Here is a 13,669-nt window from a genome sequence, read left to right on the forward strand (position 1 = left end):
GCAGGGATCAGACCCAGTCTCTCTTCCTGCAGCTGCTGAAAGAACAGCAACATTAACAGGAAGCCCTTCAGCTGCAGTAAGAGCATTTGCTGCAGAGTGTGGAATAGTGGACCTCAAGGAATCAAACAATTCTTAGGGTAAAAAGGCTTTGAAAAGTGGGGGCCAGACAATGACCTAGAGGCTTTATGTACTTTTGAGCAAGTAGCTAGTGAAGCAGGATAGACAGGTATTCTCGGTGGCCTCATTTTTGTCAGGAGAGGCCCAAATAGCACCCAGGCCTGTATTTAATGAGCAAGTGAAATCTTATATCATACATTTGACACCTGAAGTTTATTGACACTGTTTTAGAATGGAACAGTTCTACAAAGGAGCATGCTCTGGGGGTGGTTGGTTCTGTTGTTCCAAGACAGGGAATCATGTTTTGTCCAGAGATGAGTTCTACAGAGAAAATTTCCAAACCGATCATCCTAGAACAACGTTTGCAGGTTCTGCCATCTACAGTCCAAAGCTAGATGACAGTTTCATCCAATTTCCAGCAGTGCAGGATAAAGAAGAAAGGCCTCTTTGGAAGTAGATGATCTGAATGGTGAGCCAGGTCAAGAACATCACCCCATGAAAGGTGGAAAGAAGTCAAACCCACGTCTTCAGAGGCTGGAGAAAACACACTAGGAGGAAGAGTCTTGTGCAGACCTAATTCACAGTCATCCCTCTCTCCAGTCATTTCTGCAGATCAACAGGAGTACTCTGAGCAGTTGCCAAGGAAACCCAGACAGGTGTTTCTGGTAAAGTGTGCCAGACTGGGATGATGATAGTCTCTGGTTTGGGTGGCGCCTTTAGCCACAATCAGATGCCACCCTCTGTAGTATCCATCAAGTAGGGCACATAGAAGCCCATTTCCCCTAATAAGAATTTTCCTATCTGGCAAGACACACCAGCACATTCCAATCCACGTATCCGCTGGAGGGGGTCAGAGGAGCAGAGCAATGGTGGAGTTAGAGGTGCAGCGTCAGCGTGGCAAAGTAACAGTTGGAGTGTTAAGGAGCTTTCTGTGACTCTGGGCAGAAACTGGCAAAGTTTCGCAGCCCAGATGGGGCATGGGATGGTACGCAAGCCCATAGTGGAGAAACCTACACAGGTTCTGGTTAGGGATGTTAAATTTTGTTTAATCAACTAGTCGATGGATTTACCATTGACTAGTAGATAAGCAGGGGAGCCACAGTGGGGTTAGCTCCCGGGAGCTGACCCTGCTGCGGCTCTGCCTGTTAAATGTATTAAGAGGCAGCAAGGTGGGGGAGCAACTAATTGAGGGACTAGTTGACTATCCAATGAGCTTTTCCTTATTGGACAGTCGACTAGTCGCTTACATCCCTAGTTCTGGTATTATGCTCAGGATGGTTTGGGCCTTGGGCACAGGTGAGAGGATTGGAGGGACTTGTTAGATGACCTGGAGACTACTGAGAGAAGTAAAGAGAAAACTGAAACATCTTCACAGCTTATAGGAATAGCTACAAAAAGCTCAGTGAGACCTTTCAGAAATATCTCCCGGTAGAAAATTATAAAATGGGTAGACACAGTTATAACAGGACTTGGTCCAAATAAAAGTGGAATTGGAGCACAAAAAACAGCAGCAACAAAATGCAACAAAGCAGGGATCCAAAGTTGGGCCAGAACAATGCAATGTGGAGATTCAGAACAACTTTGTAGAAGTCATCAAAAACCCCTTGTTAGAGGAGCGGCAGTAGATTGAGTGAGTCAGGGATAGGATGTCATTGGCCCCCAACCTAAAAAAGGTTCCCCACCGTTTAACCAATAAGTGGTAACAGGAGCAAAGTTGCACAAAAAGCTGATGAAGTTGGATCAGGCTTTGGAGGTGGCCTTTTCTTAGGTTTGCATGCAAACCTAAGAAAAGAAAAAGGGATTATAATTCAAGATGGTGCTCCAATAGTATATGAGAGGTTCATTGGACAGCTGACTGGGAGCCCTCTGGGGAAAGTGAGTCTATTTATTGGCATTATGATACAACCCGGGTGAGAAGTTGGACAAGATCGTCTTCTTCCTACCCTCCCCCCTCCAAATGGCAAGATCCTAGCAACTGGGCAGGAGGTTGTGTGGCAGGTGTATAACCCACACTGGTGATGGAAAGATTAAAATGGAGAAGGCACTTAAAATACTGAGCTGCTCATTGAGAGGTGTTAGGCATGGCTGTGGCCAAATCCAGCTAGGGAGGGACTGGGTCTTCATTCAGGAAGAGCAAAGGGTGGCTGTGAGAGAGCCTGCGGTGCAGACCCAGGAAAGAGAGAGCTGAAAGTTTGCTTTCTTGGGCTGAAGACTGAGAGAAGCCTGGGAGCCTGAATCTGAGCTGGAAGTCTGACTGGATATGGGCCAACCAGAGACTGCAGCTGGCCTGAACCACTGGTTAGAGGGAATATGACAACTATCAGGTGGTGGGAGAGAAACATAGGAGCTGACGTTGGCGTAGGGATGGCTTGAAACTGAAGCTAGCCTGCAAAGGTGGCAGCTACCAGCTTATCCCAATCAGCCTGAAAATGCTGTTATTTTGCTATTGTCTGTTGGCCTTTAAGGGCAGGATTTGAGGCTCTGCAGAACGTTGGGGCTCTGTTACCTGGCTATTCTGGAGTGTAAAACAGGCCGAACAGGCCTAGGGGATGTTGGAAGTACAGCTATTGCAATGCCACAAATAGCCACTGGGAATATGATGCAGCAGCTGCTTTGCCACAAAGACATAATAATAATAACTCTGGGAAAATGTACATTGTAGAGCATTAATTCCATCAGTAAAGACAACATTCTCCTGAAGTCAGACATTTTGATCATTCCAGTTTTGTGGTTAAGTGTTTCTATTATAAACAACTGAAACCAGTGGGATTCAACCTTGACATTAGTGTCATCCTGGAGGCCCCACTGAAGTTAATGGGAATTTTGCTAGTGACTTCAATGGGGAAGGGTTTCACAACTATTTCAAAAAGGTCAGTGAGCTATAATCAGCACATTGGTCAGTTCTTTGCTCTGTTTTGTTAGCACAGAGGGAGCAGATGCTATTTTCAAGCACTGCTTGAGAGTCCCCTGTTGGTCAACAGCTGAAATATTCAGCTCGTATGCAATGTTCCCTCTGATCTTTTCCATCTATGTGTGGATTTTTTTCCTTCGATGTGTGAAATGGATTTTTTTATGTGCTCTATGTCATGTGTGAATTTGCATCACCGATAGAAAAACCTAGTTGTGAGCATTCTAGCTGGGCAGCATCTGAATCACAGAATCATAGGGTTGGAAGAGACCTCAGGAGGTCATTGAGTACAACCCCCTACTAAAAGCAGGACCAGTCCCACCTAAATCATTCCAATCAGGGCTTTGTCAAGCCAGTGCTTAAAAACCTCTAAGGATGGAGGTTCCACCACCTTCCCTAGGTAACTCATTCTAGTGCTTCACCACCCTCCTAGTGAAATAGGGTTTTTTTCTATTTCTCTCAAGTAGTTGCACAAGTGCAAAGCTTGATTACAGAGAACACTGCTTCTGTCCCTCTTGTGGCTGATCATAATGCAGGGGAAACAGTATAGAGTAGGAATAGATGGAATGCATTTTGCTCTTCCTTTCTCCAGCGGGTGTATGGACCTTTGGTGAACATAAGCAGATGGCATGAGTTAGAGAAACCCCCAGGCTTCTTCAGCTTGTGTTTGGGTGGGGTTTGAGCAGAGAATTAGAAGACCCTTTGGGAAGAATTGATGACTTCTTGTTCATCAGTTCTTGCTGCTCTCCCAACTTGAGTGGCATCAGCTTTAACGTTTTTCAGTAATCTGTAATACTGTTATCCTGACATATACTTCAAACAAGGAAGAATGAATGTCTTACATAAACAACTGTTAAATATTTAATCTTGCTAAAAATAACTTTTTATGATGATTATTAATTTATAAGAATACAAAATTAACTATATACACAACTAAAGCAACATTTTGGAAAACTAAAAAACAGGACACCCCATCTACCACATAATTCTTTAGGTATCAGAGGTTTTCATAAAAATTGTATTTAATATTTAAATTATTTTTATTGAACCATTTAACTTCATAATTATGTGTTTGGTTTAAATAACAGGGTATCGTCCACCATCTTTCTCAGAAAAATTTTATCTTGTGGTAATTGAAAAAGATCGCAATGGATGCTCAATTCTTCACATGTGGCATCTTCATCTTAAATCTGTGCAAGCATGTTTAGGTGAGTGATTGTATTTTCTCAGAGATGGACATTTATTAACATTAACCATTGCAAAAGCAAATTTAAGCTAGTCATTTTTAAAATAGATTTCCTCATTAGGAAAGCCACGGTAAATAAATGAGCAGCATCCAAGCAACCAGTTCACTTATATTAAATTTTCATTTTTAATATTAGAGGCCATTTAAGTAAAGTTAGTGGAAGTTATCACATAACTGTTATGGTAACATATAGAGATAGATATAGATATAGATATCATTATACTTGCACAGCTCAATTTCATTTGTATTACAGAGTTAATCAGCTGTCTGAATTCTACTACAAATTAAGCATTGGCAATTTTAGAATAACTTGTAAGATCAATAGAAAAGTTTGATTTAGCTGAGTGATAGCTACTTACCAAAGTTTAAGGAAAATCAAATCCACTCTGTTGCAGTCACAAAATAACACTTTTGTTACAGGTTTTTAGGGGTAGCCGTGTTGGTTTATTTCAACAAAAGCAACAAAAATTTGTGATCACAGGATCACAAATTTCTCAAGCATTTACATTTTCTGCCTATAACAAAAACAGCACAGAATCCAGTGGTACTTTAAAGGCTAACAATTTTATTACCATGCCACTGGACTCTGCTGTTTTTGTTATAGGCAGAAAATGTAAATGCTTGAGAAATTTGTGATCCTGTGAAAACAAGGACTTTTGATCTGAACTGTTTCCAAGTAGAACAAGAGCAATCAAGAAGTATGCAATGTACCTGTTCTATGTGACTAATGTACGCCTAAAAAAATAAATCTGTGTCTATAGGATATTTGAACATTGGCTGTTAGCACTATAAATTATAATACTGTTTATAATGTTTCTTTTCAAGCAAAGAAACCTGAAGTTACTTCATCAGAGAATCAACTTTGTGTACCTGAACAAAAGACTCTGGAATCTTCTCCAGATACCTCACCTGGCTCAAGTCCTATGCCACGTTCTGCATCAATTGCTAATCTTCAGACTGCCAGTAAACTCATTTTGAGTTCTAGACTTGTATATAGCTATCCTCTAGATCTTCCAACTGGTGTAGAAGTAATAAGAGCAACCCCTTCTGCAGGTAAAATAATATTGTTCTAAGCAGATTAACAAGTTTTTTACAATAAGTTAATTTTTAGTTAGTAGTACTGTGTTGTACAACCTCATTTTGCCAAACTTTTGGTTCACTGATGTTTGTGTTCTTTCATGATACTGTGTTCTGAATTTGAGGTGAAACTACATTCTAGGTCTCCTAACTCCAGTAGATTAGAGAGAATGGTAGTTGACTTTTTAAAAAACTACAAGTCTGTATGACTCTTTTAATGCTAATTTACAAAACTGTCTGATAAATTTGGCTTAGTCAGTGGGTCAAATTTCCAGCTTTACCCAAGCACACTCCCTTTTTCCCACAATAGTTTAAAATGTTCCTTGGGGCTTTCAGAAGGTCTGCTGTGTGTCTTTCTGAAAGAATGAGAAAAACACTGTCTAGTGCCCTAGCATAATGCCCAAGGCCTCATAATTGTTTTTGCATCATTTCTTCCCATGTTTAACCAAGTTAAGAAAACACTAATCTTTTGAAAACCTGCCCTAATATTCCTAATCTAAACTACTGAAAATAGTATATTTCATTCATGCATCCGTTATATTTTATGTTACTAATAGTGAGTTATATTTGATCTTTCTTAGGGCACCTGAGCTCATCATCAATATACCCAGTCTGCCTTGCACCTTATTTGGTGGTAACATCCTGTTCAGACAACAAAGTGCGATTCTGGAGATGCACTGTAGAGATGGATTTAAATAGCAGAAATGAAATGATGGAGACGTATCATTGGAGAAAATGGCCTTTAATGAATGATGAAGGGGAAAACAACAGCAGTACAGTATGTGTAATAGGAAGGCCAGTTGCAGTTAGCTGTTCTTACACAGGACGTCTTGCTGTGGCATACAAACAACCTGTACAGCATAATGGTTTTGTTTCCAAAGAATTTTCTATGCATGTTTGTATATTTGAATGTGAGTCTACAGGAGGATCTGAATGGGTTTTGGAACAGACAGTTCATCTGGATGACTTAGTTAAAGTTGGGAGTGTACTTGATTCAAGGGTCAGTGTAGATAGTAATTTATTTGTATATAGTAAATCAGATATATTTTTAAATAAAGACAAATACCTAATGCCCAGTATCAAGCATTTGGTACAGTTGGACTGGGTATCAAAAGAAGATGGCTCACATATACTTACAGTTGGGGTAGGTGCCAATATATTTATGTATGGACGACTTTCAGGAATTGTGACAGAGCAAACAAGCAGCAAGGATGGAGTAGCTATTATTACTTTACCACTAGGTGGTAGCATAAAACAAGGCATAAAGTCCAAATGGGTACTGCTGAGATCTATCGATTTGATGTCCTCTGTAGATGGCACTCCTTCATTGCCAGTTTCTCTCTCTTGGGTACGAGATGGCATACTGGTAGTGGGAATGGACTGTGAAATGCATGTATATGCACAGTGGAAACATGCTGTCAAATTTGGTGATGGCGAAAGTGATGTTTTTACTGCTGAAGACTCAGTAACTCAAGATCCACTTAAAACAAGTTTGCTAGCAAAGAAGACCAGTGTAATCGATGGAGCAGGTGTTGTGGATGATGTCTTTGGCACTCCAATGGTAATTCAAGATGGAGGCCTTTTTGAAGCTGCTCACGTCCTTTCCCCTACTCTTCCACAGTATCACCCAACCCAGCTATTAGAATTGATGGACTTAGGTAAAGTTCGCCGAGCTAAAGCCATTCTGTCCCATTTAGTTAAATGTATTGCAGGAGAAGTTGCAATAGTTAGAGATGTAGAAGCTGGGGAAGGTGGTGGACCAAAACGTCATCTTTCTCGTACCATTAGTGTAAGCGGTAGTACTGCAAAGGACACAATCACTGCTGGAAAAGATGGTACTAGAGACTATACTGAGATCGATTCTATTCCACCACTGCCATTGTATGCATTGCTTGCTGCAGATCAAGATACCACATTTAAAATTTCTGAAGAAACTGCTAATGTACCTAAGGGGTCTGAAGATCACATTAAAAGAAAAACAGAGGATCAATATTCAAATTTATTCCAGATTCAGTCTGTTACAACTGATGACTTTATAGATTTTGAGCTGGAAAAGAGAGAGAGTAAATCCAAAGTAATTAACCTTTCTCAATATGGACCATCTTACTTTGGCCAAGAACACGCTAGTGTACTTTCCAGTCACCTGATGCATTCAAGTTTGCCAGGCCTCACTCGTTTGGAGCAGATGTTCCTGGTTGCTTTGGCAGACACAGTGGCTACAACAGGCACTGAACTTGATGAGAACAGAGATAAGACTTACTCAGGTTAGTAGAGAGTGTGAATTCTGATTAATGTTTGTGTATTTCAACTGTTAAAAATAGAATTATTCATAATGACTAATTGTGTTTAAGTGAACTTAGTACTCATAAAAGATGTATTGACAGAGCTGGTATGCAAAGCCATTGGTTCAGATAAGATGCAGCAGAAGCAATGGTAGGTTAGTTTTTCCACACATGCTGTTGCTCAGTGTGCCTCAGTCCTGATCTGTTAATAAGTAGAAGGATAGAGTCAGTCTCCATATCTGTTCTGTCTCTCCTCCCCCCCCCCCCCCCCCCCCGCTATGAAAATATCAATGGGGTATATAAATTGTGTGTTTACAAGTACAAATCTTTTTTTTTTTTTGGGCAGGCAGAGATACATTAGATGAATGTGGCTTGCGGTATTTATTGGCCATGCGCTTGCATACATGCCTTCTGACTTCACTCCCGCCTTTATATCGAGTTCAGCTGCTTCATCAAGGTAAACTTTGCTATGTTTTGTGTTCACAGGAGCAGAGAAAAAACATTTCAGCATTATCGTCAATATTTCTATTACCCCATTTAGTAATTTTTATTTTATGTTTTCTCATAAGCCATGATCCTGCAAAGACTTACATATATGCATCCACCATGCAACTCACAAATCTTATGCCTTAATAAAATTAAGTCTTTAAATTGCCAGCAGACTCTTTATTATTTTTGCTGAAATAGACTACCAATGGTACCTGTGAATCCTGCCATTGTGAATAGTTCATAACTTCTTTGTTACAGTCTATGATGAAGGTAATGGAAGGAGAACAATAGACAAGTCATGAGTTGGAAAATGTGGTAAAAAGATTATGGCTTGTCAGTTTGATGTTTGGGTATTTTCCCCAACAAAATTAAGGGTTTTTTAAATCATCTTTGCAGAAGAAATAAAAATAAGTCTCCGTTAATTTTTCAAAACTAATTTGTAATTTTCATCCCAGTCATTTGCTTCCTGGTTGAAGCAGGGGCTCAATGATGCTTTCTGAAATTTGGGATAGGGGAGCAGGCAGACAGGTTCCCAGCTTTTCAAGGGACTTGTAATAGCAAGGTATTTTCCCTTTGTCCCTGCCTCTCACCCTAGCATTCCAGTGTGTGTGGTAAAGGAATGAGAGTGTACTAAGGCTGCTGTGTTGAGCACCGGATTCCTCAGTTTGCAATTAAAGGCAGCAACAGGAAGGATTGCTGTTTGGTACACTGTTTGCCAATAATCATTTCAAGAGTTTGAGAAGTGGGTCATGTAGCCTATTTTTTCCAATGTACTTTTGCGTTGTTGCTGCACATTTCCCTTCCTGGCTTTCTGGTCCTAGCACTGGTAATGTATATTCTTACTTTGCTCTTCAAAGTTAGCAGAGATGTTAAGAGAAATGTATAAAGTGGAGTCACTATTGAGAGGAGCTGCTACTGAGGGAGAGTAAGCAGGAGGAAGGAGGTTAGACCTCTAGGGTTAAGAGACATACTCCTTTTGACTCCTAAAGCAGCAAGCATGTGTCGTCTTCCTTGTATCACACCTACTCTCACAGCTTTGCAGTTCACAACAACAGCCTTCTCATTCTGTCCATTTTAGCTGTTTCCCACATTAGAACTTTTGGGGTAGAGGGCAGAAAAAAATGCCTGAGCAGAGCTGAATTCATTGCCTGATTGCTACCTAGATATTGCTTTGCAGTTCTTCATCAGACCTAGTACCCTTCAAATCCCTGCTGCGACCAGAAACTTCAGGCAATGTCAGAAAAATAAGAATTTGATTATGAATTCAGTGCTTTAAAGACAGAGAAGTACTTGTTGGAATCTTTGGGGAATTAACTGAAATAATTGCAGGGTCTACACAATCTCTACGTTTACTGACATAATATCATTTTGTACACACGTAGCAATTTGTGTTCAAAGAAGGATCTGCTCTACCAGGAGAGTGCATCACCAGTTAGTAACCTGGTCAGCACCACTGCTCCTATTGGGACTGAGCCATCTAAAAGCACCCCACTCCTAGACTGAATCCCACCTCTGATTTGCTCACTTGCATTTGTGATTTGAAGACTATGTATGTATGTATTTTTAAAAGAAGAAAATTGTTGCCCCACTGAAAGCACTTGAGTAGAAATTTAGAAACAAAATGATAAAGTCGTGATATGGCCCATATGCAGTCTGCTTCCAATTTTTCACTTGTTTATTAACAACCTTTTATTTTCTGAAGGTAATTGTTACATGTAACTATTTAGGTGTATCTACCTGCCATTTTGCCTGGGCTTTTCATTCAGAAGCTGAGGAAGAGTTGATCAACATGATTCCTGCTATCCAGAGAGGAGATCTACAGTGGTCAGAACTAAGAGCAATGGGTATAGGCTGGTGGGTTAGGAATATTAACACACTCCGAAGGTGCATTGAGAAGGTAGTGTGAATCACTTATGTGAAAACTTTATGTTGTATTTTGTATAGCTTAAGGAATAAGTTACAGCAAGATATGTTTTAGATATGCAATTCATAACAGAAATCCATGATAATGACATTAGTGTTAAGATTGTCAGACATGTTAGATCACATGTCAATAACTAAAAAGTACTTTAAGAACAATAATAAGTTAAAAGAAGTTACTGACTTCCTCATTTTAAAAATACATTTTTCTTAATCTTAAATCTATTAAACAGTGAATTTTTCATCTCAAATGGTAGACCTCTCATTGACATCAGTGGGATCAGGTTTTTACCTGTTGAATCTCCCAGCTTTTGTAATTTTAAGTCTCCAGTCCAATAATTAGATTCATATGGATAGACCTTTGGATATAAATGAAATAGCAAGAAGATAACATATTGAGTAAATCGGGGTTGGCAACCCCCAGCACACGTGTCACAAGCAGCACGTGAGCCAATTTTTATTTATTTATTTTTTACTGCATGTGGGGTAGGAGCTCAGCTCTGCCTCTCCTCTCCCTTGCAGCAGGGAGCCACTGCTGCGGCTTGAGCCTGAGCCGTGCAGCTGCAGGCTGGAGTACCAGCTCCAGCGTCCTGTGTGGGGCAGGAGAGATGCATGTGTGCATGAGTCCCTGGGGCTGTCTCGTGCTTTGGGAAGGGATGGGCCTGCTCCACAGACCTGGGGTTGGGTGGCCATCACGTGGCGCGCCGAGCCCTGGGCTGCATCGCACTGCTCCTTGTGGGCTATGTGTGGGGGTGAGGCCCCTTCCCCAGTGCCCTACTGTGCCCAGCTGGGCTGGAGCTAGCTCTGGGCTCTGCCTGCCCTGCCTCTCCTCGCCCAAATGTTGCTTCTGGGGGGCTGCAAATCCCAGTACTGCACTGGGGGCACAGGGATGTGGAGTCGGGGAGTGAAGAAGGATGCAGGGGCAGGATGGGAGAGGTCAAGGGTTACACTGAGGGGCATGGCCAATGCAGGGTATCAGGCTGTGAGAGCAATATCATGGGGCTGAAGGGAGTGAGGCTGGAGCAGAGGGAAGAAGTGAGGGAAGATACAATTGTACTTTGAAGAAGCTACACTTTCCTTTACTCCCCACTTCTTTGTCTCTCTCCCCAAATAGCTATTTGGAAGCCCTGAACCTCAGTCCTCCCTGTCCCTTCCTCTCCCCTCACTCCATGGCCCTAGGGTGCCAGAAGAGTGAGGTATCTCAGTTGAGGGCCACATCAGTGAGGGTTGGGGGCTTGGGGAGGAGTTTTTTTGTTTCTCACTTGTGCGCGCCCCAATTGATTTTTTGTGGGTCAGTAACCCCAACCCAGAAAAGGTTCCCCACCCTTCCCATAAATAAAGAAAACATTGAAACCTTTAGTGTTGGACATAATATTTTACTTTATTTAAAATGAAATTTGATAAACTAACACGAGGAGAATGTTAAAACACGTAATCTGTTTAATAATTTAAATTAAACCATTCTTCACAGCTGCAGCACTAGCAAAATGGCTCGGGCGTAATTATGTAATTAATGGTGAGTTACCATTAGCAGCTGGCAGTCTGTGGAAAGATTTGCACTGACGCAGGTAGTCCACTGCAATGGAAAGAGCCACTCCTGAGAGAGCAGCACTGCCCAGGGCAGAAGAATTAAATCTTGGTATGCCGCTTCGGAAAGGTTGCCGACCACTGGAGTAAATGATTGTGAATCATAGAAGTGGAAGGATGAAAGGGAACTCTTGACAGTATAGCCAGATGAAAATTACCTCATCAGCTATGAGGGATGAAAAATGATTGTTTGTCATTCTGTAACTTCACATTTTACACTTTTTAAAGTGTAATCTGCTACAGACTCTATAAATAGTGTCTTCTACAAAATATTCCCTAAGCATCTACATAGCTTGATATCAGGGGTCAGGTACCACCGGCATGCTGACAGGGCACAGTTCATTGGGATTAGCCATTGGTGGGCCGCAAGATGCTTTGTTTACCTGACCATCCGCGGGCATGGCCACGTGCAGCTCCTGAGGGCTGCAGTCTGCCATTCTTGGCCACTGGGAGCTACAGGAAGCAGTAGAGGCTGAGCCATTGCTTCCTGCAGTCCCCATTGACCAGTAATAGTGAACTTCAATGCCTGGGAGCTGCAGATGGTCAAGTAAACAAAGCATTTGGCAGCCCACTGGGAGCTAACCCTGGTGAACCATGTCTGGCCCACAGGTTGGAAGTTACCCACCTCTTTTTATAGGAACACACACAAGAACTCCATGATATAATTCCCACCAGAGTTTGTGCGGTTTTTAGCCAAAGGCAGCCTTTTTTTGCAATAACTGTTTGCTCCCTATCTACTACTGTAGGTTGCAAAAGCTGCATTTCAAAGGAACAATGATGCCTTGGATGCTGCAATTTTTTATCTTGCTATGAAGAAAAAAGCAGTGGTATGGGGTTTGTTTAGGTGAGCTCCATTAACTTTTGATTTTAAAAATAGTAATAAAACTAATAGTGTAAAGAAGGACTATTTCATATTAGAGACTCATTTCAAGTGGTGTTGGGATCAAAAGATGCAATTTAAGTTATAATTAAGTATGTGTTGGGGTTTTTGTGTGCTTTTTAACACAGATCTCAGCATGATGAAAAGATGACCACATTTTTCAGCCACAATTTCAGTGAAGATAGGTGGCGCAAAGCAGCTTTGAAAAATGCCTTTGCTTTATTGGGAAAACAACGCTTTGAACAATCTGCTGCTTTTTTCTTACTAGCTGGTTCCCTGAAAGATGCTGTAGAGGTATGTAAAGTAAAATGGAATTTCTGAACTGAATTTGAGAATTGATATTCATCACGATGTGGTGTTGAATCATTTCATAAAAGCTGTGGCAAGAAAAAGTTGTACAGCGGAGCAATGAAAGTCAGGATTATGCAACCTTAATGCTGCCTCCATGTGTGTTGTGCGTGCATTGCAAGTCTTTATATTTGAGATCATGTAATAATTCTGTATTTGGTTCAATACAGAAACCCCCCAAAATGTTAATGTGAATAATGTTGAAAAATTGTGGGTAAGCCTTAAAAAAATCTATTATATTATTTATCCATTGATACACTACTAAATAATCCAAAATTTTATAAAAATCTGAAAAATAATCCGCATATTTCTGGCCAAACAGAAGAGAAAAAAGAATTTGGATCCAGGTTTTTGACCCTCAAATTTAATGTACCTTTTAAACTTTTTTATATGATGGGGGAAATTATTTTTCATTCTACATGTAGGTGATTATTTAGTTCTTTCTTTAAGTGAGTTAGGCTTATCTAATTCAGCAGCTTGCTTTTCACGCTTTATTCCTATAGGTATGTCTTGAAAAAATGGAAGATATTCAGCTGGCCATGGTTATTGCTCGTTTATACGAATCAGAATTTGAGACCTCCCTCACTTATACATCCATTCTTTATGAAAAGATTTTGGGTTGCCAGAAAGATGGAACTGGCTTCAGATGTACTAAATTGCATCCTGATCCCTTCCTGCGAAGTCTTGCCTATTGGATAACGAAAGACTACATTAGAGCACTTGACACTTTATTGGAACAAACACCTAAGGAAGATGATGAAAATCCAGGTAGGGAAAATATCAGTGTTGTCATTTTCAAATATATTTTACCAGTA

The 13,669-nt window shown here is 40.8% G+C and overlaps 1 protein-coding gene across 2 annotated transcripts in view; it reads left to right on the forward strand.

Annotated features, from left to right (window-relative positions):
- DMXL2 (Dmx like 2) overlaps nucleotides 1-13,669 on the forward strand; it is a 147,345-nt gene that overhangs the window by 74,475 nt on the left and 59,201 nt on the right. For both annotated transcript variants that reach the window (XM_075897231.1, XM_075897232.1), the window contains exons 16-23: nucleotides 4,114-4,233; nucleotides 5,097-5,324; nucleotides 5,930-7,612; nucleotides 7,977-8,087; nucleotides 9,847-10,016; nucleotides 12,373-12,470; nucleotides 12,635-12,800; nucleotides 13,358-13,622. In XM_075897231.1, coding sequence (XP_075753346.1) covers nucleotides 4,114-4,233; nucleotides 5,097-5,324; nucleotides 5,930-7,612; nucleotides 7,977-8,087; nucleotides 9,847-10,016; nucleotides 12,373-12,470; nucleotides 12,635-12,800; nucleotides 13,358-13,622 — 2,841 coding nt within the window. The remainder of the gene's footprint in view (nucleotides 1-4,113; nucleotides 4,234-5,096; nucleotides 5,325-5,929; nucleotides 7,613-7,976; nucleotides 8,088-9,846; nucleotides 10,017-12,372; nucleotides 12,471-12,634; nucleotides 12,801-13,357; nucleotides 13,623-13,669) is intronic.

The sequence above is a fragment of the Pelodiscus sinensis genome, chromosome 14, assembly GCF_049634645.1.
Source record: "Pelodiscus sinensis isolate JC-2024 chromosome 14, ASM4963464v1, whole genome shotgun sequence".
In the NCBI taxonomy this organism is placed as follows: Eukaryota; Metazoa; Chordata; order Testudines; family Trionychidae; genus Pelodiscus; species Pelodiscus sinensis.